The following is a 24,409-nucleotide window of genomic DNA, read 5'->3' on the forward strand; positions in this document are numbered from 1 at the left end:
GCACTGCCTTCCAAAGAAGCTTTTATGGGCAGACAAAGTTTGTCAGCCCAGCTCAAGAGTTGGATGAGGCAGCAGCTGGAATCCCCACCCATTCTACTGGGCTGTTACCCTGTATGCCCACCCGACCCGTGCCCTGCCCTCCCAGCTGTGAAGTCAGCAGACCTCCTCTGGAAGAGACCGCCTCTGCCTGCAAGGAAGTGCTCGTTATTCCAATGTGACAGGGCCACTCCCAGCCACGTCTCCAAGCAAGCTGGTGGGGGGTGACGGGGAGCAGCAGGGATGGTAATGCCTCCTCCTGCTGGCGGCCAGCTGACCACTGCCTGGTTGGAATCTCTGGGGCCAGATGTTATAGGGCAAACTAAAAATAACCGGGGGGGGGGGGCTGGCCACCATTGGGGGTGGGGTTGGGGGTGGGGGCATGTGTGGGGCGTGGACACAGGATCGGAGGGACCCTGTTAAATGGAGCTAAGACAGTCTGGCAGACTGTGCACACTCCTGTTTCCCCTTCATAGGGACCCGCCTGGGGAGAGGGCCCTTCTTTTCTGAACATCTGGGAAGAAACCTCTTCTACCAGCTGCAGGATGGGAAGTGGCAGAGGGAAGGTCATCTGGGTTCTGTGCTCCCTGCTTCTTCTCCTTGAAGCCAGTTCTGCCAAGACTATCTGGAAACGAGAATTGCATGGGAGGCTGGTTAAGAAATCCCACGTAAGTGCTGTGTGTGCCGGGATGGGGAGGCTGGGCGGAGAGGAGCCCTGCCCAGAGACTGTACCTACTGTAAGTGCTCCCCAAATGCAGGCGGGCCAGGCAGGTGTCTCTCTTTATCTGTGAGTGTCAAAGTCAGGTGGTGGGCAGATGGAACTCATGTCTTCAAAAAGCTCTTTGTCTGGAAGCAAAGAAGCAAAGAGAACACCAAAAATGTGCAAGGGAACTGGGATGTGCTTTTGCCTACCAAAGTATACCTTCTGACAAAACAGCACTTGAGTCCTGGGACTCAGTGTTGTGTCTCAACAGTCAATAACCAAAGGTTTATGAAATGTAATTATGCATTCATGCAGTAACTTACTCATTCAGTAAACATTTACTGGACACTGTTCTGGGCCAGGTGCTCTGTGGCAGGTCCAGTGGGTACAAGATGGAGACACCAGCTCCCACCCCTCGAGGGTGACATAGTCAAGTGGGAGAGGCAGCCAGGTGATAGGTGAGGGCAGCACAAAGGGATGGCATATGTCATAGTCAGTGTCTGGAGCCAGGAGTCTGGGTTTGAGTTCAGGCTTGGCTGCACCCCAGCTGTGTGACATCAGGCAAGTTGTTTGGCCTCTCTGAGCACCAGTGGTCTCATCTGCTCATTTGAAAAAGATAGTATGATACGTTTCTTTCAACGAGTGTGTTTGATCACCACTGTTTACCAGGCACTGTCCTAGGCTGTGGGGATACAGATATCAAATCCAGGAATTCACGATATCATAGGAGAGACAGAGAACAAGTGAGAAATTAAAAGGAAAACATAGTGTGTTTGGTGACAAGTGCTGAGGGGAGAAATAAAGCAGGAAGGGGACCAGGGTGGGGTGGGGTGGGGTGGGGTGGGGAGGTCCATTCCCCTGCCCCAGGAGCACAGAGGCTTGGAAGGGTCAAGGAGATGACACCAGCACCCTCAGCATGTATGTGTGCATGTCAAATGACTCAATGTGCATGAAGTTCTGAGCACATGGCAAGTGGTCAGTGCATCTGGATGACATTTAATTAAATAATTGTGAAATCAGTTGATGTTTGCCTCCGCAGGTGGAATATAGGTTCCTTAGAGTACAGCCTGATTCTGTCTCATTTAGTGCAGTATTCCTGGTGCCTTGCCAGGTATCTGTCATCAAGTTGGCGCCCAGTGCATTGTTGTGGGGAAATGATGGGCAAATGCAAGGGAAACACAGAAGATCCTGTGAAGCTATGCCCCAGAGGAATCAGGAAGGGTTTTCCAGGGTTGGAGGCATTCAACCCGGGGCTTTGAAGGATGAATAGGAGTTTGCCAGGTAGAGACATGGAAGAGGGGCTATTTAATGAACAGAGGTATGGTGGAGTACATGAAACTGTAGTGAGGCTATTCCCATCCTCCAGGGCTCACACTCTACGAGTCAAGCAGGAGGCCACTAGGAATGGAAAAAGTAGTAGTAAGTGAAATGATGGTAGGCAGTTAGAGGACGGAGAGCTACTGAGATGGTGAAGTCACAGAAGGCTTCCTGGAGGAGGTGAGACCCTAGCCAGGTCTTGAAGAACTATTAAGAATTAGGAGGAATGACATTCCTGGAAGAAGACTCAATGTGGGATGATGGGTGGAGGCAGAAACGGTGCCTCTCAGACTCCCTGGGGGCGGGGAGGGGGCAGTCCTCACTATAGGAGGGGCTTATATGTGCAAGGAGGGAGGGACCTTTTCCAGGTTTGACTTCTCCGTGCTCTTTGCTGGCCCAACAGGGAGAATTTCATCCTCCCAGATATTTAGCACTTGGGACACAGAGAGATTCCAATATATCATCTGACCTTCTCTCTCTACCTTCTCCTGGGGTGTCATAGGAGCAAACACTGTGACATCTCACTAGGAGGTATGGTGAAGCTGGGAGTGGGGGCTGGCGATGACATGCACAGGGGATGGGGGGGGGGGATCTCTTTAAAAAACAGGCCTGGATGGACTTCAGAAACTGAGCTGCTTCTAACCGCCCTCTGTGAAATGCAAGCACTTCCATGGTGTCCCTCGCTGGGTTGGAACGCTCCCTGGTTATCAGCATATCAGCATCCCCTCCCAGGGCTGAGGCACAGGAGAGACCTGTGCCAAGAACCTGCCTCAGAGAAAGCCCCTGGGGACAGACAGGCTGTTGGCTTGTGGCTCAGAGGATAAGGAGGCTGGGCAGAGTGCCGGGGCTGAGGAATTCATCTCAGCAGCACCCTGACGAGCTCTGCAGCCTTGGGCTACTCAGTGCCCCTCTCTGGGCCTCAGGTTGTTACCTGGGAAATGAAGGAAGAGGACCAGATGGCTTCCAGCCCCTTTCAGTTCTGATTCTAACTTCCCTGCAATGTTCAACAGGGAATTGAAGAGTCCTAGGAAGCAGGCCCTACACACCCAAAGACAAGACTTTCTCATGCGGCCCCCACAGCCCCCACCCCAAGCTGAGCCAGACCTTCAGCCTTGCCCCTGGGCGCTTGAGGGTTATGGGGCAGGTCAGCGTGGGGTGAGGCCAGGGGTCCAGTAACATGCTAAAGCCAGATTGGACCCACTCAGAGTTAAACAGAGCCTTCATTAAAATTAAATCATATAAACATACAATTAAGTGATTTAAATTTTAAAAAGAAAGTACTCATTAGAACTGTATCACTTCCTACTTAGTTCACTATTCCCTCGAGATTACTTATGTTGATGGTATCTGTATGGTGGAAATGGCAGCTGTTGAGAAGCTATTGCATCTCCTTATTCGTTGCCCTCCCGTTAGTAGCTGGAAACCAGCCACGGTGGGAGTTTCAGCCCATGGACACTGGCAAAGGCTATACCTGAGAGCTGGCTGTTGACACTGACCAGCCCTTGGCCATCTGCCCCCTGCATCAGCCACCCTCTCTCACCGTCTCAAAGCCTGACCCTCGGCAGAGTGGGTGATGGGGCCTGAGGAATTTTCTGAAAGCTGTGTATGTCACAGCCTGGGGACTCAGAGACAGTGCCAGAGAGGACGACACTGCCTTCTGTTCCCACAGGACCCCTATGGGAGGCTTGTGAGGAGGCTCCTCCTCTCTGAGCCTCAGTTTCCTCTTCCACAGCATTGGAGTGACTGCTTTGCAGTCCAATGAAAAGACCAGGGAGAGCCTTCAGCTCCATGCCTGGCAAAGAGCCACCCTCTCCACAACTGCACTACTTAAAACAAAACAAAAAGCAGGACCAAATATTTAGGAGGCTAGATAAGACAGAAGTGAAATGTTTGTGAGTAGCCCAGTGACCTTTTCTGGGAGCTCAGGGTCAGTTTCGGGGAGCTGGCGTGTGGGTCTTCCCTTTCCTGGCATTTAATGAAACTCATATGAACAATTCTTTCCTGAGTACGTCCTGTGCGTCAGGCCAAGAGCTGGCCATGCATCAACTCTCACGATCCTCAACACATCTACTGGGGGGGAGGGCGGACACTGCCATTGCCCTGTCAGCCTGGGGACCATGTGGCTCAACAGTCCCGGCATGTCGCTGTGACCGTGGGTCTGTTTTGCCCCTTAAGCTCCCATCCAAGGCAGTGGGAAGTGTCGGTGGCATTTGCACCCTGCCCAGAGGTGCCTGCCCAGCGGAGGGGGCAGTGAGGCACTGCAGCAGCCAGGATCACGGGGAACCTCCGGCTCGTGGGCACCCTTTTGCATGGAGTCCACCCAGAGCTGCATCTTTTGTTGATGAGCACAAAAGCTCTGCAGAAGCCGGCAGCCCATGAAGAACTGATGTTTCTCCACTTCCTTGTTATTTTTGTGGGCTCAAGAGCCTTCTGATGCATCTCTTCTATTTTTTGCTAAGTTGCAAGAGTGGGAGAGGCAGATGGCCTGGAGCTGTACACACCTCCCCTCCACTCGCCTCATTTCCTGAGTTCCAACATCTTCACCTTGGACCTTTCGGCACTGGTCCCCGTTCAGAGTTCCCTTAAAGGTTTTCATAACATTCTCGCTTCTCCTCATAGCATTTAGCTCTGTTATTGTTATCTGCATGGTTTGTTTCTTTATTGTGGTTTCATTTAGTTTTTCATGAACTAAAACAATTAGTTTGCTTTACCTGTGTTTTTTTATTTTATTTTATTTTTTGTGTGTTTGTAACTTGCCAAGGAGCCAAGACACAGGAAGGCAAGGACATCATCTGGTTCAGCTCAGCTCTTTTTGTACCCAGTCCAGTGCCTGGCATGTAGTTGGCCTGGAAACTATGGATTTGGCATTAAATGAAGGAATAAATCAGGTTAAAACCTTCCAGAACAAGATAGAAGGGGTTGAAAGTTCTAAAAGACTTCCAGGTGCACCGCACTGCTTGGTGGACGCCAGTTGAAGAACTGGTGGGGTCTGCAGCCTTGCTCTCAACAGGCGCTGATGCAGGCTTGTCAACCAGCGTGAGATTCTAGTTCTCGAGTACCTCTCTGAGGAAGTCCCATTAGCCGTGCACCAAATTCTGCCCTCAGAGCCCAGTGCTGAGGGCCCAGGGCATTGGGAAATGGCATTCGTCAATGTACACTGAACTCTATGTCCTGTGTTCTAGGGAGAGACATATTTTTAGATCTTTGACGTCCAAATTCCAAAGGAAGAGCGATTAATGCTTAGAGGAAAATTGGCTTTCTTCCTGCACCAAGCAAACAAATCCTGGGGTACGCTTTTATTGGTCTGATTGTTAAGTTGCTGGAACATTCCAAAGAAGGGGAAAGCTCTTGCTAGCAGAATGAATGGGGTGGGGAGGGCTGAGGGAGAGACTTGGGTAAATTGAGAGAGGCCTGGAGATTGGATTCTTTCTCCTTAAATGGAAATGGTTTCCATTGTTTTCCTGATTATAAAAAATGATGTTTACTGTAAAAGAAATTCAGACAAACAGGCTGTTACAAATAAGTAAAAAGGATTTAAATTCTTCCTCGAAGACATAAGCTCTGTTGACATTTTGCGGTATGTCTGCGAGACTTTTTCATGAAACAGTTATACTTCACACACATTTTTTCTTATAAGATTTTATTCATATTGTTTAAAATTTTTTTTATTAGGATAAAATTTACATAACCATTTTAGAGTGAACAATCCAGTGGCATTTAGCACTTTCACAATATTGTGCAACACCCACCTCTATCTAGTTCCAAGACATTTCTCTCATCCCAAAAGGAAACCCCAGACCCATTAAGCAATCGCTCCCCATTCCCCATCCCCCAGCCCCTGGCAACCACCAATCTGCTTTCTGTCTCTCTAGATTTGTCTGTTCAGAACATTTAATATAAATGGAGTCATACAGTACATGGAATTGTGCCTGGCTTATTCTTACTGTTTGATACCTTGTGTTTTTCATTGAGCAATATATGGTGAATATGTTAATGTGGTGGATATATGTCCCCTTTTCAAAAGCTTCTATGGTGTTCCAAGGTGCAGATGTGCCATTATTTATTTCTCCAGCCTCCTTTGGTAGGACACCCAGGCTGTTTGCTTCAGTGGAATCAGACTTGGACTAACAGAATTGGGCTTCCTATCGGAGGAGCCAGAACTAACATTTTCCTAACCTGCTAGCCTAATAGCAGCAGAATGGCTTTGCAAATCTACAGAGGCCTCCAAGACTATCTCCTCGAGAAGCAGAAAACAGCCACCAGGCTGATAACCTTAAGAGAGTCATTTCTATCCAAGTAAGGCATGTAGCACTGGGAAGCTCCTGTCTGAGCCGCACTGTTGATGTATGTCCAGCAATTGTTTGGAAATAGACCTGCTCTACAGTCCCTTAGCAGGAATGGAAATAGCAGACGAAATTCATGGGCTGCTCTGGGATTTTCATGATTTTTGTTTCAGGCCAGTCTGGGATGACCTGCCTCATTCTAGGAGGGATTCGTTCTGCCATTATTTTATTTTCGACTGAGTGGCAGTAGAAGGATGGACTGGCTGAGGCTGCAGAGAGCATAGGTGCCCAGGACACGGTGGGAACAAAACCAAGTGCTAAGGGCAGCATGTTGTAGGAGGAGAAAAACAAGAAACTGATGAGTCTGTCCAACACAGTGCTCCCACGATAATCAGGGGTTTGGAGCTGGTTAAAGGCCGTGCGGGTATCTCGGATGAAAGGCACAGCCTATGCAAAGGCCCAGCTGTGGGACTAGTCTTACCATGTCCCAGCGGCCTCAGCAAGGCCAGAACACTGGACGGGAATGAGCATGGGGGAGGGTGGTGGGAGGGAGAACAGACTTGGAGGGATTGGAGGCAGCTCAGATTTGACCTTGAGGCCAAGGACTTTGACCTTTAACCCTTCAACACCCACCCTCCCCCATGGTCTGGGAAGCCATTGGAGGGTAATCTATTTATTTATTCAAAAAAGTCCATTCTTTTGCCCTGACCAGTGTGGCTCAGGTGGTTGGGTGTTGTCTGTCCCACAAAGCAAAAGGTCCCTGGTTTGGTTCCTAGTCAGGGCACACGCTTGGGTTACAGGTTTGGTCTCAGTCGGGTGTGTGCAAGAGGTAGCCTGTCAATATTTCTCTCGCTCTCTTTCTTCCTCCCTTCTCCTCTCTCTAAAAATAAGTAAATAAAATCTTTTTTTTTTAAAGTCCATCTTTCTCAGAACTCCAGGAAACACCCTTTATTTAGGACCTTCTTTGAATATCACCTTGCAAGACATGAACTATTTTTCAAAACACTTAATCCCTTCATCTGTGCCCCTTAGGGAAATCAGTCCTTCATCACACACCAACATCTGTTGTTTCCAAGGCACGAGCTAAATAACTCAGGGAGATTTGACTTCTAAGGCGCTTATCGCTTTTGTTCTCTCCAAATGCTAAGAAACGTTCAGTTTTCCTCAGAGAGCATTGGCACATCTAAAATTGATCTCTGCACACGCCCCGTGTTGGGGGTGCCATTAGGGAGTCACTGGACTGGGAGGCTTCAAAGGTGGGTGAAAAGTATTTCACTTCTGATCTCCAGTTTTCATTAAATTTCGTAAATGAGGCTTGATGTAAAAACAGGCCAGGCAGAAAAGCCAACCACCCCCTCCAGACTACGCACGGGAATTCCCGCCACCCTCCGAAGGAGACCAGCACAGCTGTCACATTCGATTAGGATTTAAATGGTGGAGCCCCAACATGAGTCCAATATCGTTAATTCTGAAGAAAATGAACATGAGTTAATGACGTAGGATTATGTCCTCTGCTTGCAGCTTGAAAATCTTTCATGACGGCACTTAGAATTAGGGGACCAGGCCGAGCAGGGGATATTGAAGAGGCAGAACTCGGAGTTCGAAGTTCCATGCCCCCATCTTCCCTTTGTTTGGGGGAAGAACCACCAACCTCCTGAAACTTCCCTTTCCTTATCTGCAAATGTTGGATTTGTGTTCATTTGTACTTTTCACAAATTTAACGACCTATGTAAGGGAGAAAAGATGAATTTTCTGGGTGAAGCAAGGGACGTGCCCTGCTTAGGCTGTTCCACTCCCCACTTACGTACTGCTTTCTTCCCCTTCTTGCTCTCCGTCTCATCCCTTGCTGGGGGAAACGGTGGGGGAGGTGGGGAGTCTCCGGGAGGAAGATTTAAAACACTGGTCCTTGAGATTGCACCAGTTCCTAGATGTGCCTGCTGTGGACCTATTCTCGGTGACCCCACGCCCTCTACAGGGCTTTGGGAGCAGCGCATGGAGTTTGTTTGCAGCCACCGCAGTAGCAGCGCGGGAAAGATGTTTAAGCATCCTTGAACTTCTCTCTTTTCAATTAAGATCAGATCATAGGCCATTTTATATCTTGCCTTTTCTTTCTTGCTTCTCTCTTTTTCTTTTTTTTACTACTATATCATGTTTTTCCCCTGTCATTAAAAATTTGTAAGTACTTCTACAGTTTTTAAAATTGTAATTGTCTTCTTTAAATTGAAAAAAGAAGTGTGCATGGCAAAAAACATATATTGTATATATAAACATAAGTACACGGGGAGGGATATGGTTGCGGGAGGGGGTGGGCGGGGTGGGGGAGAGAAATGGGGGAAAAATGGGAGAACTGTAATTGAAAAACCAAAAAAATAAAATAAAATAAAATAAACATAAGTACATATATACTCTCTTGTGCTAGTTACACATATATAACCAAATAGTGAACAATGAGGAGAAATCTCTCTTGGTTTAACAAACTAATCCCCCCCTCCACAACCTAATTCTTATCTCCAAAGGCAAGGATTGTGTATTCTCGTATAGTTTCTTGTGTATTCTTGTATCACCTTCAAAAAAAAAAAGTCCTAGGCCTATACAAATCTATATTTGAAAACATAGTTGGATAGCAAACAGACTCTTTTTCACCTTAATTTCTTCACAAACCACAGTATTTTGGTTTTGCGGTGCTCTTTCATAACCAGGCTCAGGGCAAGTTTTGATGGCTACTTATTACTACAATCTGCAGACAGGCATTATTTACTTGAAATGTGAGGGGGGTTATGAATAGGAGTTTAGAAGGCAGGAGCAGTTTGGGCAAAGGCCAGGAAGCAGGGCAAGTCACGGCCTTTCTTCCCAAGGAGCCTATTCTATATCTAACTGTGTGCGCGCATGCATGCATGCACGCATAGGGATGTGTAAGACCTTCCCTCCACACACCCTACTTTCAAATCCAGAAGCAAAAACAATGTTTGCTGCAAGGATGGGGTCCAGTGTCAGAGAGACCTGGAGTGGGTTGCCTGGTGTGACAATCTCTCCCAACCTCCCCTCTAGTGTGCTTATTTTATTGGTTATATACCTGTACGTCCTGTACATTAACTACTGTGTCTCACTAACTTTGTTTGAAACATAATACCAGAAGCACAAAAAATCATGTGTCCAGCTCCATGAATTTGTACAATGTGAGCCAGCAAGAAGCAGAACAGGGCCAACCTCCAGAGACCGCTCCCGCCCCACTCCAGGACCCTCCCAGTCACCAGCACCAAGTGGTCACTATCCTAACTTCTCTCACCAGACAACAGTTTTGCCTCTTTTTGAGCTAAAAATATAAATAGACTATGTGTTCTCTTGTGAGCTGTTTTTTCTCTCTCAATATTATGTTTGTGAGATTTAGCCACATTGTGTGAATTTATCCGTTCTAGGTATGATTTGTAAATTCTCAAAGGTCCATATGCATTATACGATTTGTATGTACACATAGAAATATTTGTGTGTGTAGATGTGTGCTTTATATACATATAGACGTACATACATGCCTGTTACATACATGTATAAAATATATGTGATGTATATGTGTATATATCAGGATAGATAACATACAAATCGTTCACATTTCGTTTATTCTTTCTGTTGCTGATGGACTTGCAGTCATTTCAGTTGGGGGCCTTTTCGGAGAAAAACAGTATCTGTTAATCCTCACAGCAACCCGCTGAGGCTGCTTCTGCTGCGTTTAGGCGAAGGCGCAGAGGCTCCGAAGCCCCGCGACTTGCCCGCCGTGCACAGCTCCCGCGGGGCTGCATTGACGCGTCTCTCCCTGCAGGCCCAGGAGGAGGAAGGGCCCGGAGAGTCGGGCGAGGACAGCTGCCCGCCGCCCCCGCGCTCGCTGCCCCCTGGCGCCTGCCAGGTGGCGCGCTGCCGGGCCGACTTCGAGTGCTCCGGGGACCAACGCTGCTGCTACAACGGCTGCGCCTACACCTGCCTGGAGGTGGTACCGCCCCCGCCAGGTAGGCTCTGCGGCGGCCAGGGAAATGGGGCGGTGGCGGGGGCGACGGGACCGGGTGAAGTGTCCTGCCCTGCCCCGAGGCCCGGACTGGAGGAATGCAGATGGGCTTAACCTTGGGCCACCTGGGCGGGTCCACCTGCGAAATGGGAACATTGCGGCTCCTTGAGCAAACGTCCAGCTGGATGTACTGAGGACCACTGCCCTCAGACAGCGCCAGTCCAGGAAACACGCATTCCAGGGAAAATGACCCCTCCTGTGAAGATAGAGGAGATGTCTCATAAAAATCCAGATTGCTGGCTTTTCTTACAATACTGGACCGCATTTCCTGGGCCAGCTTCTGCTGGGGCCTCACATGCCCCCTACGTGGCAGCAGGGCCCTCGGGTTCTCCATGGACCCCATCAGGTCCCCTTCATTCATGATGGCCAACCCTGGGGGCATTTGAGATGGAAACCTGGAACCTTAGTAGTCCAGATGGGATGTGCCCAAAGAGGCAGGGGGATGCAGACTCCTGAGTTCAAATCCACCAGCCAACTGGCCACCTCCGTAGGTCCCCCCACCTGTAAAACAGGACTGAAATGAGAACATGCAGCTCATGGTGAGTCTTAGCATTTGGAAGTGCTTGGGGCCCCATCAGGGCTAGGAGCAGATAATCAATAACATGTATAATCTTAATGAAAATTCCTTTGGGAGAAACAATTCTCAGGGATTCATCTTTGAAAGGAAAGTTTCAGATCCCTCTGGAGAGAAAGTTTAGGACAGGATGGAAAGGAGTCCTTGTGGGACACTGTGTGTGGGTGGGCGAGTGGACAGTTACCTCCATCTGGATGGAGAAAAAAGTATTCCTAAGTGGTTAGGATGGGGGCAGTCAAGTTTCCTCCACGTTCAGTTCTGCTTGGGCTGAGCCTTAGACAATAATAGCCCATGGGGACCATACCTGGGGTTTCCATGGGCCTTCATCACCAAAGGTGGCTTCACAAAGGTGGCCCCAACCCCTCCTCCCACGGCCAAAGCAAGAGCGACCACACTTTGTTTCCTTTGGCGCGAGGTCATAGCGATGACAAGGGACTCAGCACCCTTAATGATGTTCATAATCACAGTTTACCATGTGTCTGAGTACTGCCTCTTGTTCAGACACTAGACAGGTACTCCCTGCCAGGAGGCTCCTACAAGGCCCTTTATTAGAAAGACATGTTGTCCCCTCCTGTTGGAAGAAGCACCTAACGGTGCTTCCCTCCAGGTGTGCAAGTGAAAAAAGATGCCCCTTCCTTTGGACTGCCATAGGGCACAGGGATTCTCGCCTCACTTGCTACCTAGGCCAGATGTTTTTGAGCAGTGCACAAGCTGTCCAGCTGTCTGTGACATTCGTGATGGCCTTTCCACACATCACCTTGTTTTATGCTCGCACAGTCCCAGAGAGTGAAGAGACTGTTTTCAGCCCTATTTAACAGTTACATTGAAGCTCAGAGAAGCTGAGTCACTTGCCTGGCATTACACAGCAGACAGAGCTAGAGTTTCAATCCAGTCTTCTGCGAAGTGTCCATCGCCATAGGCCTTGAGTTCAGGGATGTGGGGCCCATACTCCAACACCTGGGTCCATATATGGGGTCCCTCATTGCCTGAAACACCGTTCCCCCCAGACACCCACAGAGCTCACTTCCTCGCCTCCTTCAGATGTTTGTCCAGAGGTGGTCACTTTCTAAATGGCAATCCCTCCTTCAGCCATTTCTTACCCTCTTGCCCTGCTTAAGTTTTCTTTATAGCCCAATCTGGAATATTGTGTTTTATTTGTTTGTTTCTTGACTGTTCCCCGACTTGAAGGTCAGCCCCATAAGGAGAATTTGGTCTGTTACATTCACTTCTGTATCCTCCACCACCAAAAACAGTCTCTAGATTCCTAAAAGTTATTCAGTGAATCAATGATTCATAAAATAATAAAACACCTAGACTTCACTGGCCAGCAGAAAGAGTTATTAGTCACAATAACAATTGTAATGATAATAGTTAACACAAGGTTTCTCACCATTGGCACTCTTGGCATTTGGGGTGAGATAATTCTAATTGAGGTTGTGGTGGGGGGCTGACCTGGGCATTGTAGGATGCTGAGCAGCATTTCGGGCCTCTGCCCACTTGATGCCCGTAGTTCCCACACCCCACATTGTGGCAACCAAAAATATCTCTAGACTTTGCTAAATGTTCCACAGAAGACAAAATTGCTTCAAGTTGAGAACCAGTTGATTTGAAAGCACCAGGCCCTGTTCTAAGAGGCTTATATACGTTGTTGCATTCCCAGTAGATGAGGAGATTGTTATGAAAAGCAAATCTTGACATAAGGGCTGGGGTGCAGAAAGTTTATTTAGCAGGTGATCCCAGGAAGTTCTAGTGAAGGAACAGAGAGGTGAGAGCATGGGCTTCCAGGCCTTAGGAGTTTGCAAATTGATAGGAGGCCTTAACCAAATTTAAGTATTTCAAAAAGTATAGCAAAATGCATATGTGTCCCTGTTGCTCAGAAGCCTTGGACCAATGCGGGGAAGAATACAAATTGTAAATATTAATACATTTCCTATTTGGTAAAAGATAGCACTGAAAACATTTTTTTATCATGTGCTGGGAAGGAGGGAAAAACCAGAAGATTGAAAATAGTGGCTTTGGAACCTCATCGTGCCATCCATCCCTCTAGTGTGGAAATTGTAAAGTCTTGGTTTGTTCCTCTGCTGTTTCAATTTCCACGCTCTGAGCAATCATCTCAAGTTCTTTTTAAAAATATTTTATTTATTTTATTTTTAGAGAGAGGGGAAGGGAGGGAGAAAGAGAGGGAGAGAAACATCAATGTGTGGCTGCCTCTGATACACCCCCAACCGGAGACCTGGCCCACAACCCAGGCATGTGCCCTGACTGGGAATCAAACCAGTGACCTTTTGGTTCATAGGCTGGGACTCAATCCACTGAGCCGCACCAGCCAGGGCTCATGTTCTTTTAAAGAAAATGTTAACCAGTATTTTTACCAATGCCCTTCTATGCACTTTCAAAGACACTACTAGACAGCACATGAACCTCTTTATTTTTGTCAATTTCTGATTCAGACTAAAGCAGAGGTCATAAACAATTACAATCCCAGGCCAGTTTTATTTGATCTCCAAAGCACTTAAAAATTTTAAATTCGTTGCCAACATGTAAAAACCAGAAGATTTATATTTGTTAAAATACATATTTATAGTTTAAAATGAAAGTCAGCTCTGGAAACACTGGGAATGGCTGGCCAGAGCTGATCAGCAGCTGACCCACTGAGGAAGAAACACTCTCCCGTTTGCCACACCTGTTTGTCCTGCTGGCCTGCTTTTCTCCTTCATATTACCTATCTGCCCCCTGAAGGCACTTGGGCTTTCAACCCCTGCTTTGGGTTTTGGAAGACCTTCCAGTCTACTGACTGGGTAACATTTCTGGCTAAAAAAGTATTGGTTATAGAACAAGCTTTGCTCCTGTAACAAAAAGACCCATAAACCCAGAGGTCCAACCTACTAGGCGTTTGCTTCTCCCTCAGTTAATAGGCAAGAGGCAGAGAGATGGTCCATGGCAACCAGGTGGCTCTGATCCACAGTCATCCAGGGACCCAGGTTCCCTTCATCCTGTTGCTCCACGTGGTCAAAGTGGTTTCCAGCCTGGAAGAGAGAGAGAGAGAGAGAGCACGTGGGAGGGAAGAAAACAGGTGTCAATGCAAGAGCAAGACCAGAAGTTACAGTATCACTCCTGCTCACATCCAGAACTCAGTCACATGGTCACCCCTAGTTGCAAATGAAGCTGGGAAATGTAGTCTCCAGGTTGGTCACCCAGTGACTATCCAAAAACTCAAAGGTCTATTAGTACGAGGAAAAGGCAGAGTATACTGGAGAGCGAGGTGTTTCTTCCCCAGGAAGACTCTGTATTTCATCATGAAATGTAGGCTCTCCCACTCCCAGAGGCTGGGGCATTTCTCAGCTGTCTGGGGAGGGCCTCAGTTTAACCATGCACTATTTTGTTAGTTGTAGATTGGCTGGTAGAGCCGAAACCTCTGTGGCTTGGTGACAATGGCTGGCTCCTGGATGGCCCTAAGGAGGCGTCGCAAGGTACCTACAGGGTGAAGCCCAGACATGACATCAGAGCCAGGATCACTCCTCCTCAGGCTGCCACCTGAATACTGATAACAGGGGCTGCTTCTGCTCCAGCTGGCTGACTGTCCCCAAATACGCAGACCTCTTAGCTCCTCCCCACCCGCACACATCAGGGCGATGGTGGGGCTTGGCCAGGGTCCAGCATCCCCAGCACAGTATAGGGCTTGCCTCTCCCTGGGAATGGGGCCTCCTTCCTGGTAGAGAATTGAGAGGAAGAGGGCCTGGGGCTGGTTTACAGACCCCCTAAAGTCATAAGAGGTTTGCTCTTTCCTGATGATGAAGGCCTCCTCCAGGTGGGTGGAGAGCAGTTTCTGAAAAGAACCATATGCCGGCCCGGGACCTAGAGAACTATAAGGGTTCAAGTGTGTACACTTGCGTGTGTGTAGCTGTGCTTGTGATTCTGCACATTTCTGTGCGTGAGACTGCGTCTACTAGGGTATGCAGCCATTCAAGAAACTGTGTGGCTATGTATGTCTGAGTATTTGTTCATCTGTGTTCATGTAGATGTGTGTAACTCTAAGTATGAATGGCTGCGTGTGCAGGATTCGTGTGCATGTGAACCTGTGTGTGGGTGGCTGTATGTGTAGTGTATTAGATGTGTGTTAGGAGTTGTGGGATGGTGGAAATGTGCATGTGATGTGAGAGCATGTGCCTGTGTATGTCAGGAATTTTATGTGTCAATATGTATGTACATAGGTGACTGTAAGCATGAGCACATGTGTTTCAGGGTGTGTGAACATATGTATGCATGGCACTGTGCATGAGAGGGCATGTTTGGGGTCATGTGATTGAACTGTTCTCTGTGTATATCTGTGTACATGTGCATGTGCACATGCGACACTGTTAGTGAGACCCAAGGCACAGCCTGGAACCTGGGGGCAGAATGAGAGGTGACCCCTCTGGCCAACTTATATTCCCTGTCTCCATGGAGGAGTGCCCCTGAGACCCTGGCATGTGTCCTTCCCACAGTAGAGACCTGCAGCACCACAGCAGACGGGGTGGAGCCACTCCTCTGTCCCACGGGCTATGAGTGCCACATTCTGTTACCGGGTGACAAGGCCAAGGGTATCCCCAACCACGGGCATTGTGTCAAGCAGCAGCAACAAGCAGGTAAGTACGGGTGTCCAAACCCTGTGCCTGGCCCCTGCCCCAGCCTCACTCCTATAAGCCCCCACGTGGCGTAAGTAAAACCGCTGGCCCCTGAGTCTGGCTGAGGGCTCCTCCTGTCCTCCTATTGCCCTGCTTCTACTTTCAAATCTTCCATCCTTTCCCCTCACTTGCATGTGACACAGGCCTTCAACCCCAGCTCGGTCACCTCCTAGACAGCTGACCTTGGGATCAAGTGCTTCAGTCTCTGAGCGGCAGGTTGCTTCTCTGTCAAATGGGGCCACTTTATGCTGTTACGGGATTAATTTAAATCATACTTGTAAAGGCCTGAGTAAACATCTGATATCTTTTTAAAGATTTTATTTTATTTTTAGACAGAGGGGAAGGGAAGGACAAAGAGAGGGAGGGAGAGAGGGGAAGGAAGGGAGAAAGAGAGGGAGAGAAATGTCAATGCGTGGTTGCCTCTCACATGCCCCTAACTGGGGACCTGGCCTGCAACCCAGGCACGTGCCCTGACTGGGAATTGAACCAGCCACCCTTTGGTTCGCAGGCCAGCACTCAATCACTGCGCCTTACCAGCCAGGGCACATCTGATATTTTATACCTACGTTTTAAGTTACTGAGAACCCTTCATTTCTGCTAGGACCATTTTATGTGACTTAATTAGTCTTTGTCTTTGGGGAGGAAGGCCATAAATAGATCATTGAGGGACATGAATAGCATCACTTTATTTTGCATAATTTTCCCAAGAAGGGCAGGACAACAGAGCAAGGACTGATGATGGCACCTAAAAACCACATGCGCCTCATTCAAGACCTAAGGTTGAGAAGTTTGGTGTGAATTTGGAAGAAATATATGGCAAGCAAGGAATCTGGAGCTTCAGGGAGATGTAAGGTAGCTTATCAGAGGTGAGCTTGCTGGAACTTTGAGGTCACACGCTACGGGGCCCAAGTCCCCACTTCTGCATGTCTGAGCTCACAGGCCGCACCTTCGGTCATGTCAACTGCATTGCCCCTGTTGGCCAAAAGAACACATCAGAGCGCGTGGGCTGCCACAGCTTTTTTTTTTTTTTCCCTGACTTGAGGTTTTATTTTTCTGAAGGGTTTTAAGAAAAACATACACATTAAATAAGTTACATCTTTAGCAACATTATTATTGCAAATAATAAAATTATGAGATGTTAGAACTCTCTTGAGAACCCTGATCCCTGGAATTCTGAGCTTTGAAAAAAAATTGCCTATGAAGGATTTGAACCAATTAGGCATAATTGTGGTTTCCCCTACATTCCACTTGCCATTCAGGGTTATGAACCAGTTCTCCAACCAGACAGCCCAGATTCCAGGGGCCACTTGGCCCCTCACTGCTATGTGTCCCAAATAGTAGACCCTTCCCAGGCCCCAGTCCCCTTATCTGTGAGATGGGCTTATAATGGTGAAGCTGCCATGCCTCTTGCTTCACAAGCACAGGACAGAATCTTTAAACACCACCTCAAACCTTAGGTGGGTGGGGTATGCGATCCATCAGGTGCAAAACCCTGAGGGCAGGCCCACCTGTGGGAACATGCTGGAGCAGGGAGGAAACAGCCTTTATCAAAAGAGAGCTGCAGGCTGAGTCAGGGGCCCCTCTGACTATAATGTCAACTTAATAACTGAGAAGGCCTGGAACATCTCTGCCTTTCTCGTCTCCTGATCTTGCTAATTTAGTTATGTGAGACCCACTTCAAGGATGGAGAAAGTAAGCCAAGAGATCAATTAAATAATGCCTGCTGTTGATTGGGTGCCTCAGAGGTAGTCTTTAAGCTTTATCGTGAGCCTGTAAGAAGGAAAGTACAGTACAGTAGTCCCTCGCTATATCGTGGTTCACTTATCACGGCCTCACTGTATTGCAGGATTTAAAAAAATATTCTATTTAATTATTTATTGCGGATTTTTCACTATATTGCGGGGTTTTGCAATACTGTATATGTATGTTGTTAAAGTTACGTAGGTTTAAGAGTGTAGAATAAATGTAAGGTTTCTACTTCCCAGGGGGGTCTAGAATGTAATACCCGTGATAAGTGATGGACAAATAATTAAATATAATATTTTTAAAAAGCCCACAATACAGTGAGGCCATGATAAGTGAACCGCGATGTAGAGAGGGACTACTGTATAGACAGAAGGCAGACTCAGAACCACTGAAATGGGTTCAAATCCTGTGGCTTTCTTCTCTGGTGACCTTGGGCAGCTTACCTAATCTTTCTTAGCCTCAGTTTATTCATCTGTAAGAGGAGCTGGTGACGGTCATGATAGTAATTGCTTCACGGGGTAGTTATAAGGCTTGAACAAGAAGAGAGTATTTGTAAGGTGCTTAAAGCAGTGCCTGACTCATAGTAGGTCCTCAAGGAAGGCATGTTGTTATCTCTCTACCTTACAGAATGGGGGGAATGAGGTCAAGACCTTGCCCAGGCAGTGCACACAGTCAACAGGGAGCAGAGTGGGAATTTTGAGCCTGTCCACCTGCTTCAAAGCGTGTGTGTGTGTGTGTGTGTGTGTGTGTGTGTGAGAGAGAGAGAGAGAGAGAGAGAGAGAGAGAGAGAGAGAGAGAGAGAGTCCTCAGGAAGATCTGGGCCTTGCAGATAGAATGTAAATGACATTTCTAGTCTTGACCCCAGACCTGGGGGCTGTCACTTAGCAAGAACTGTTGGGACTTATAGGGAGTTCAGAAACATCTTGAATTTCAACGACTTCTTGAAGCGAAGGTCTCAGGGAGGAGTGGAGCACTCTTGACCTGGGAAAACAAGGAAGAAGCCTTTTATTTAAAATGTTTTAACTACATATTTTAAGTAATTTTAGACAAACAGAAAAGCGAAAAGAATACAGAGTGGGCCAAAAGTAGGTTTATGGTTGTTCGTATGGAAGATAATACATTAACAAATAGTAACACAAGAATGAACTTGTGTTTCATGTACTCACAACCGTAAACCTACTTTGCTCACCCTCTAGTACCTTGGACCCTCTCTCTACCCCACTCGTCAGTTAAAATATTGTCACCTTCACTTTATCACTCTGTTTCCTTCTTCCCAGCCCCCATTCTCTCTCCATAGAAGTCTCCACGTTTCTTTTTTGGGACTATTTGAGAATAAGTTGCAGATCTCCTGACCACACCTAGCGTTCCAGTCTCCTCTGAGAGCTAGCTTCTAGAGGAGGCCGATGACCCTTTAGGTTTTACAGTCTGTCAGTCTGGACTCCAACTTTTGAGGGGTTCATGTCTTTCTCAAGAGGAAAGGGAACACCGAAACAGGTGGTAATTCTGACTTTTCAGAGAGCAGGGTCGGGGGGATCAGCGCATTTTTCTGAGAGGGTTCACGGTCACTCAGAGGCTGAATGTCCAAGGCTGAGACGTGGGAGGGGGACCCCCGTGCTTACCTCTGAAGAGTGACATACCCGCCTGTGTCATGAGAAGAATAAAGTAAGGTTATGTAGCCTTGAGCAGGCATTACTGGCTGAAACTCGTCCCCAAGGAGTGGGAGGAGCAGGAATGTTTCAGAGACTCCAGCCTGGGGAAAAAATTCCTAAAACTCGGCTTACTGCTCCCTTGGCCTCTGTCACCTCGGACAATGAATGTCAGTCCTAAACACCCAGATGATTTTTAGGATGGCTACAGAGCAAAAGGAAACCAAATGTGCAGCTATGCACGAGTGCTTTTAATTGAGATATAATCAATATATAACATGATATGAATTCAGGTGCAGAAACGTGATTGTTTAACACTGTGGCTGCCAGACAAGGCTGGCGCGCCGAAGGGAAGGCGTGAGCTATGTAGGGGTTGCCTCGTGAAACATTGTGTTCTGGCCAGATTTCCACTCTCCCCCAAATGTTCTACTGCTGTGGGGGCTCAGGGAAGAGGGGGGGTTAATGACAATCAACAGGGAGACGTAATTTGAGACATATGAAATTGCCAAGCGCTGACTGCTTTTTACACACAAAAATGGCAACTTCATATGGTTCCTTCTAATATTTGCATATATACGTTGTAAATGAAATTATTTCTTTTAATCCTTTTGATAATTTAAGAGATACTAATTTTTTTGTCCATTTCCAGGTGAGAAAACTAAGGCTCAGAGAGAATTAGTGAAGCAGATGAGGGGAGATTCATTCTCCAGTTACTTTGCCATTTGCAGTAATGACATTTCTGCATTACTTTTGAAAAGACTCAAAAAAACATGACCTCTACCTGATGTGACTCAGTTGGGCATCATCCCATAAACTAAAAAACATTGCTGGTTCGATTACCTGTGAGGACACATGCCTCAGTTGCGGGTTCGGTCCCCAGTCGGGGCAACCAGTTGATGTTGCTCTCTCCTGTTGGCCTTATTCTCCCTCTCTTTCTCCCTCCCTTCCTTTCTCTCTTAAAAAAAAAAATATTCCACTTACTCCCCATGTAAATATATTTTGTAATAACATTTGCTGAACAATATGCTGAAATTTTGCTTCCAGTTCATCTGAGAAGATAGTAGTTGCCAAAGTTTTGGGTCTCGGGACCCTTTTATACTCACAAAATATTGAGGGCCCCCTAGAGCCCTTCTTTGTGTGGCCGTGGTATTTACCACATTAGAAACTGAAGCTGAGACACTAAAACTATTTATGTATTAATTCATTAAAATAACAATGATAAATTCATTGTGTGGTAAACAGAAATAGCATTTTTCTTAAAAATAACTATTTTTCAACACACACAAAAATAATAGTGAGAAGAGCAGTATGGTTTTACCACTTTACAATTCTGTATGTGAATTAAGAGAAGAGAACTGGATTCTTACATCTGCTTCTGCACTGGATCGGCTGCAATAGCAAAGCCATGGAGCCTCTGGAAAAGTCTCCTGTACACTCTCGATAGAATGAGAATGACAAACACAAACAAGTCTTCGGTATCATCATGAAGATAGTTTGGGCCTTCTAAACTTCCTGAAAGGCATTTAATCCTCTCATTTGTTTTCCAGAAGAGCCATTCCTAAACCATAGAGATAAAAAAGAATATCCAGGTAAGAGAAGAAAACATTCTTTCTTTGCAGGGAGTCCTAAAAGGGACACTGAGCATTTGTTGGGTGAAAAAGAAAACTAAAATCTCATGGACTGTTACAAGAACTACACTTTGAAGCTGCTAAGGAGCAAGTTGACCACGTTCTCCCCAGCTGCTTTTATGCCATCAGATGGCACTTGGGGGCTGAGGTGCTGGGATGCCAAGATGCTTCTGCTGTGAAAATCTCTCCTCCAACCTGGGCAACCCTCCAGGTGGCATTTGACATGAGCAGGGGTCATTTAGGCTGTAGGCTGGGAGGGTTGGGGGCAGCATCTGGTCAGGTGACTAACACAGACTGAGGTAACCGCTCAGGGATGTCTCATAGGAGACAAAATAGAAACTAGGCTTGGTAAAGAAAGCAAAAGACCTGTTGTCCGGTGGTGGTAAGGGAGCTTAGGAGACAAGAGGAGTCCACAGCAAATACGGTTTCATGCTAAACATCTGAATCTGGGACTGGAGATGCTTAAGTCCCTTCTACTTTTATTCATAGAGTTGGAAAATAATGGCTGGCATCACCATTCCATTCAATTATCCATTGATCCATCAATTCATCATCCATTTAATAATTTATTCAATCATGCTTCCACACATCTGTCATTTATCCATTCAATAATTCACTTAATCATTCATCCAATAATTCACTTAATCATTCTATCCATCTATCATATCTTGATTAAACATTTATCAAGCATTCTGCACTTATTCATTCTTCATTCTATTCTTAGTTCTGTGCTGGAGGTTAGGGCTAAATCTGTGAACATGGCAGACTGAATCCCCGCCACCATGCAGTTAATAGCAAACAGAAAGTTTGAACAATGAGCCCACATGGTTTTTTAGTAACAGCAAGTGTAAAACTCCTGAGGTTGGAAGCAACTAAGCCATCATCACAGCTGGCATGTCTAGCAAACAATGGGGAGAGGCCAGGAGATGAGGCCAGAAGAATGGGCAGGGCCAGAACACAGAGGTGGTGGGGCATGGTGAGGAAAGGGGGGAGGCTGCAGGTGGGGTCTGGGTGACCTTATTTGTGGGAGAAGGGGTGTCAGGGCCAGGCTGAGGTATTTGGACTGAGCAGTAGCTGGTGAGCCTTTGAGCAGAAATCAACATACTTGCCCCAACAGAGCCCTGTTCTTTTTGCAGAAGGTGAATTCAAGAATGTGGCGGAACATGGAGAAGGACAACGGAGGCATTTCCAATAAAGCAGTGACAGCAGGCAAGTGGGAGGAGCGACGGGCAATGGCAGAGGGCACGTTTGTGCAGCCAGGTATCATAGGTAGCTTTAATCACGAAGCTGACCAGTGGGAGGGTGAGAGCGGGGCTTTACCTTCAGGGAGAATTTTAAACTCCCTTATAAATTCAAAGTGAACACTTGAGATCTTTGAGTTATCAGAAATGGAAGTTTCTACACCCTCTAGACCTAAATCCAAAGACTTAACTAGATTATAATTTACCTTTCCATTCCTTTGCCCTAATGCATCTATGAACACGCAGACAAGTCCTCCATTGTCCCATGAAGTCTGTCCCTCCCTCTGTCACATGATACTATCAAGCACCAGCTCTGTGATAGGCATGTACCGGGCACTCATGCTCAATAGTCATTCATAGTGTCTACAGTGTGCCAGCAGCTGTACCGGGGGTCGTGCAGGTAATAGAGCAGAGCTCCTGCTGTCCTGGAGTTTACATCTACATTCTTTAGAGGAGATTAACCAAGTCAACGAGTAAGTCAGCAAGAAAGTGACAGAGGCAATAAGTACTGTGAAGGAAACGGCAGGCGATGCGCTGCCTCAGACTCAGGGCGAGGGAGGCTGGGGTGAGGGGCTGACATCTGAGCCAGGATCTAAGGTGAGGAGGCGCTGCCGTAGGAAGACCTGGAGAATGGGCGCCCAGGCCAAAGGAGCCGGACTAAGAGACCTCCTGGCCTAGGAAATATCTTGGCTTGGAGGAACCACAGGGAAGGCACTGGGGTGGGAACAGAATGATGGCTGGGGAGGCTGGCACCGAAGGAGGCTATAGGTGAGGCACAGGCTCAGGTTTCAGGCACTATCCAAGGTGAGATGCCTGCAGGTGGACCCCAAGGGTGATAGGATTGCAGCAACTGAAGGGATCTTTGCAGGTAAAGCCTAAATACCCAACCCTCCCCTGTGAAAGCTGAACTTCGCAGTTTCCCCAGGATGTCCTTGAAAAACTAACATCAGGTTTCAGATTCCGGAATATTCAGGTGTGAGACCTGCTGGAAAATCTAGAGCCAGTGGGGATGGATGCCAGAACGTGGCTATTACCTGCTGATGACAGGGGCAGTCCTTGCAGCAGGTCTGACCTGCCACAGGACTGTGAGCCTGAAAATTGGAAGTGCTGGGGACCAGTGGGGAGGGGCACCCTGCAAGGCAGCGTAGGATGGCTTTTAGGCGCTGGCCAGACCTGGCTTTGAATTCTTGCTCCACCACCATGTGACCTAGGCAAAGGACTTCAACTGCCCGGCCTCAGTTTCCTCACCTGTAATATGCAAATGATGGAAGGGGGCTGTTAGGAACTAAATACAATGGTACCTGCACAGACTTGACAGTGAGTTAAGAATTTAGTCCTCACAGAAACTGGCGTCTTTCTGGTGTCTGGTGGGGAAGGGGGACGGGGATGACACAGAAGTGTGGTCCCATGTTCTGCCTAAGCAACGGCTCATATTCATGTCTTCTTTGCTTCCCTTTCAGCTGATTTGAAAGAACATTCCTCACTTGCTGCTAAGACTTCTAAATAGTTGTATAAGAATGCTTTCGCCCTCTGAGCTCATGCCCAGCTCAGTAGAGCATGACCCCAGAGATACTTAGGGACAGGACACCTGGCTTCAACTCCTGAGTGGCCCTACCTAGCTGGGTGACTTTGTGGGAACCACTGACCAGCGCTGGGCCCTGTTTTGTCATCATGGAACTCATGTGACCCTGCAGCTCTGCAGATGAGACCTGGAAAGAAGTCACTGCCTTGTGCGCATATACAAAGCTCCTTCCTAAGACAAGAGTTCAGTGTCTTGTAATTGACAGCTTTGGTATTTACAGGTTTGACTATGGGAGGCACATACCCATCACTCGCAGAGCCTCAAAATATACCCATATTCTCAAAATATATTCGCTCATTATAAAATAAAAATGAACTTACCTATTCTTGTATGATTCCTAGTTTTAACCACCTGATGATCTTAAATTGGATGTGCTGAGGCCACTGACTTCTGGGGGTGAGAGGGAGGGTGGGCTTTGCTGGGGTGTCAGCTCAGCACTGCCTTCCGGCCGCAGGTGAACTGTTTTAGTTCCGATCCCTCTGAAGCAGACCCAGGGAGGGGGAAGGGGTGAAAGCGATGTGTTAGGGAAGTTCCTGGGACAAACTGGCAGCAGGTGGAGAAGTGGGACAGGAGGGAAGAAGGTCAGACAAGGTCAGACCCTCCTGCCGAGGGTAACTTTGGTGCCGACCCAGGAGGCTCCTAGAGGCAGCCCGAGCCCCACCAGAGCCAGATCCAGGGGCAGCGCCCGATATAATGAAATTCTTAGCAACTGTTGAGCCAGGGGCCTACATGTTCATTCTGCAAATGACCTGTGGAGCCATCCCACCAGGGGAAGGGGCGCTGAGTATGTATAAGGCCCCCAGCACCCTCCGTGATGGGGTAGTGCTGCCCGTGGGGGAGGGTTGCCCATGCCAGGGGCAGCCTGCCTCCTTCGTAGGTACATAGGCTTGTGGGGGAACTGACTCAACCCACCCTGTAGCCCGCTTTCAAAACAG

The 24,409-nt window shown here is 47.6% G+C and overlaps 1 protein-coding gene across 1 annotated transcript; it reads left to right on the forward strand.

The window, feature by feature from the left end:
• Positions 1–435: 435 nt before the first annotated feature.
• WFDC1 (WAP four-disulfide core domain 1) lies at positions 436–23,799 on the forward strand. The gene is made up of 7 exons (XM_090259772.1): positions 436–704; positions 10,154–10,337; positions 14,354–14,437; positions 15,452–15,592; positions 20,571–20,612; positions 21,788–21,860; positions 23,353–23,799. The coding sequence occupies exons 1-6, from the start codon at positions 582–584 to the stop codon at positions 21,844–21,846; spliced, it is 633 nt and encodes a 210-aa protein (XP_090115898.1). The 5' UTR covers positions 436–581; the 3' UTR covers positions 21,847–21,860; positions 23,353–23,799.
• The last annotated feature ends 610 nt before the right edge of the window (positions 23,800–24,409 follow it).

This window comes from Furipterus horrens, unplaced genomic scaffold, assembly GCF_987537825.1.
Source record: "Furipterus horrens unplaced genomic scaffold, mFurHor1.1.pri manual_scaffold_13, whole genome shotgun sequence".
Classification (NCBI taxonomy): Eukaryota; Metazoa; Chordata; class Mammalia; order Chiroptera; family Furipteridae; genus Furipterus; species Furipterus horrens.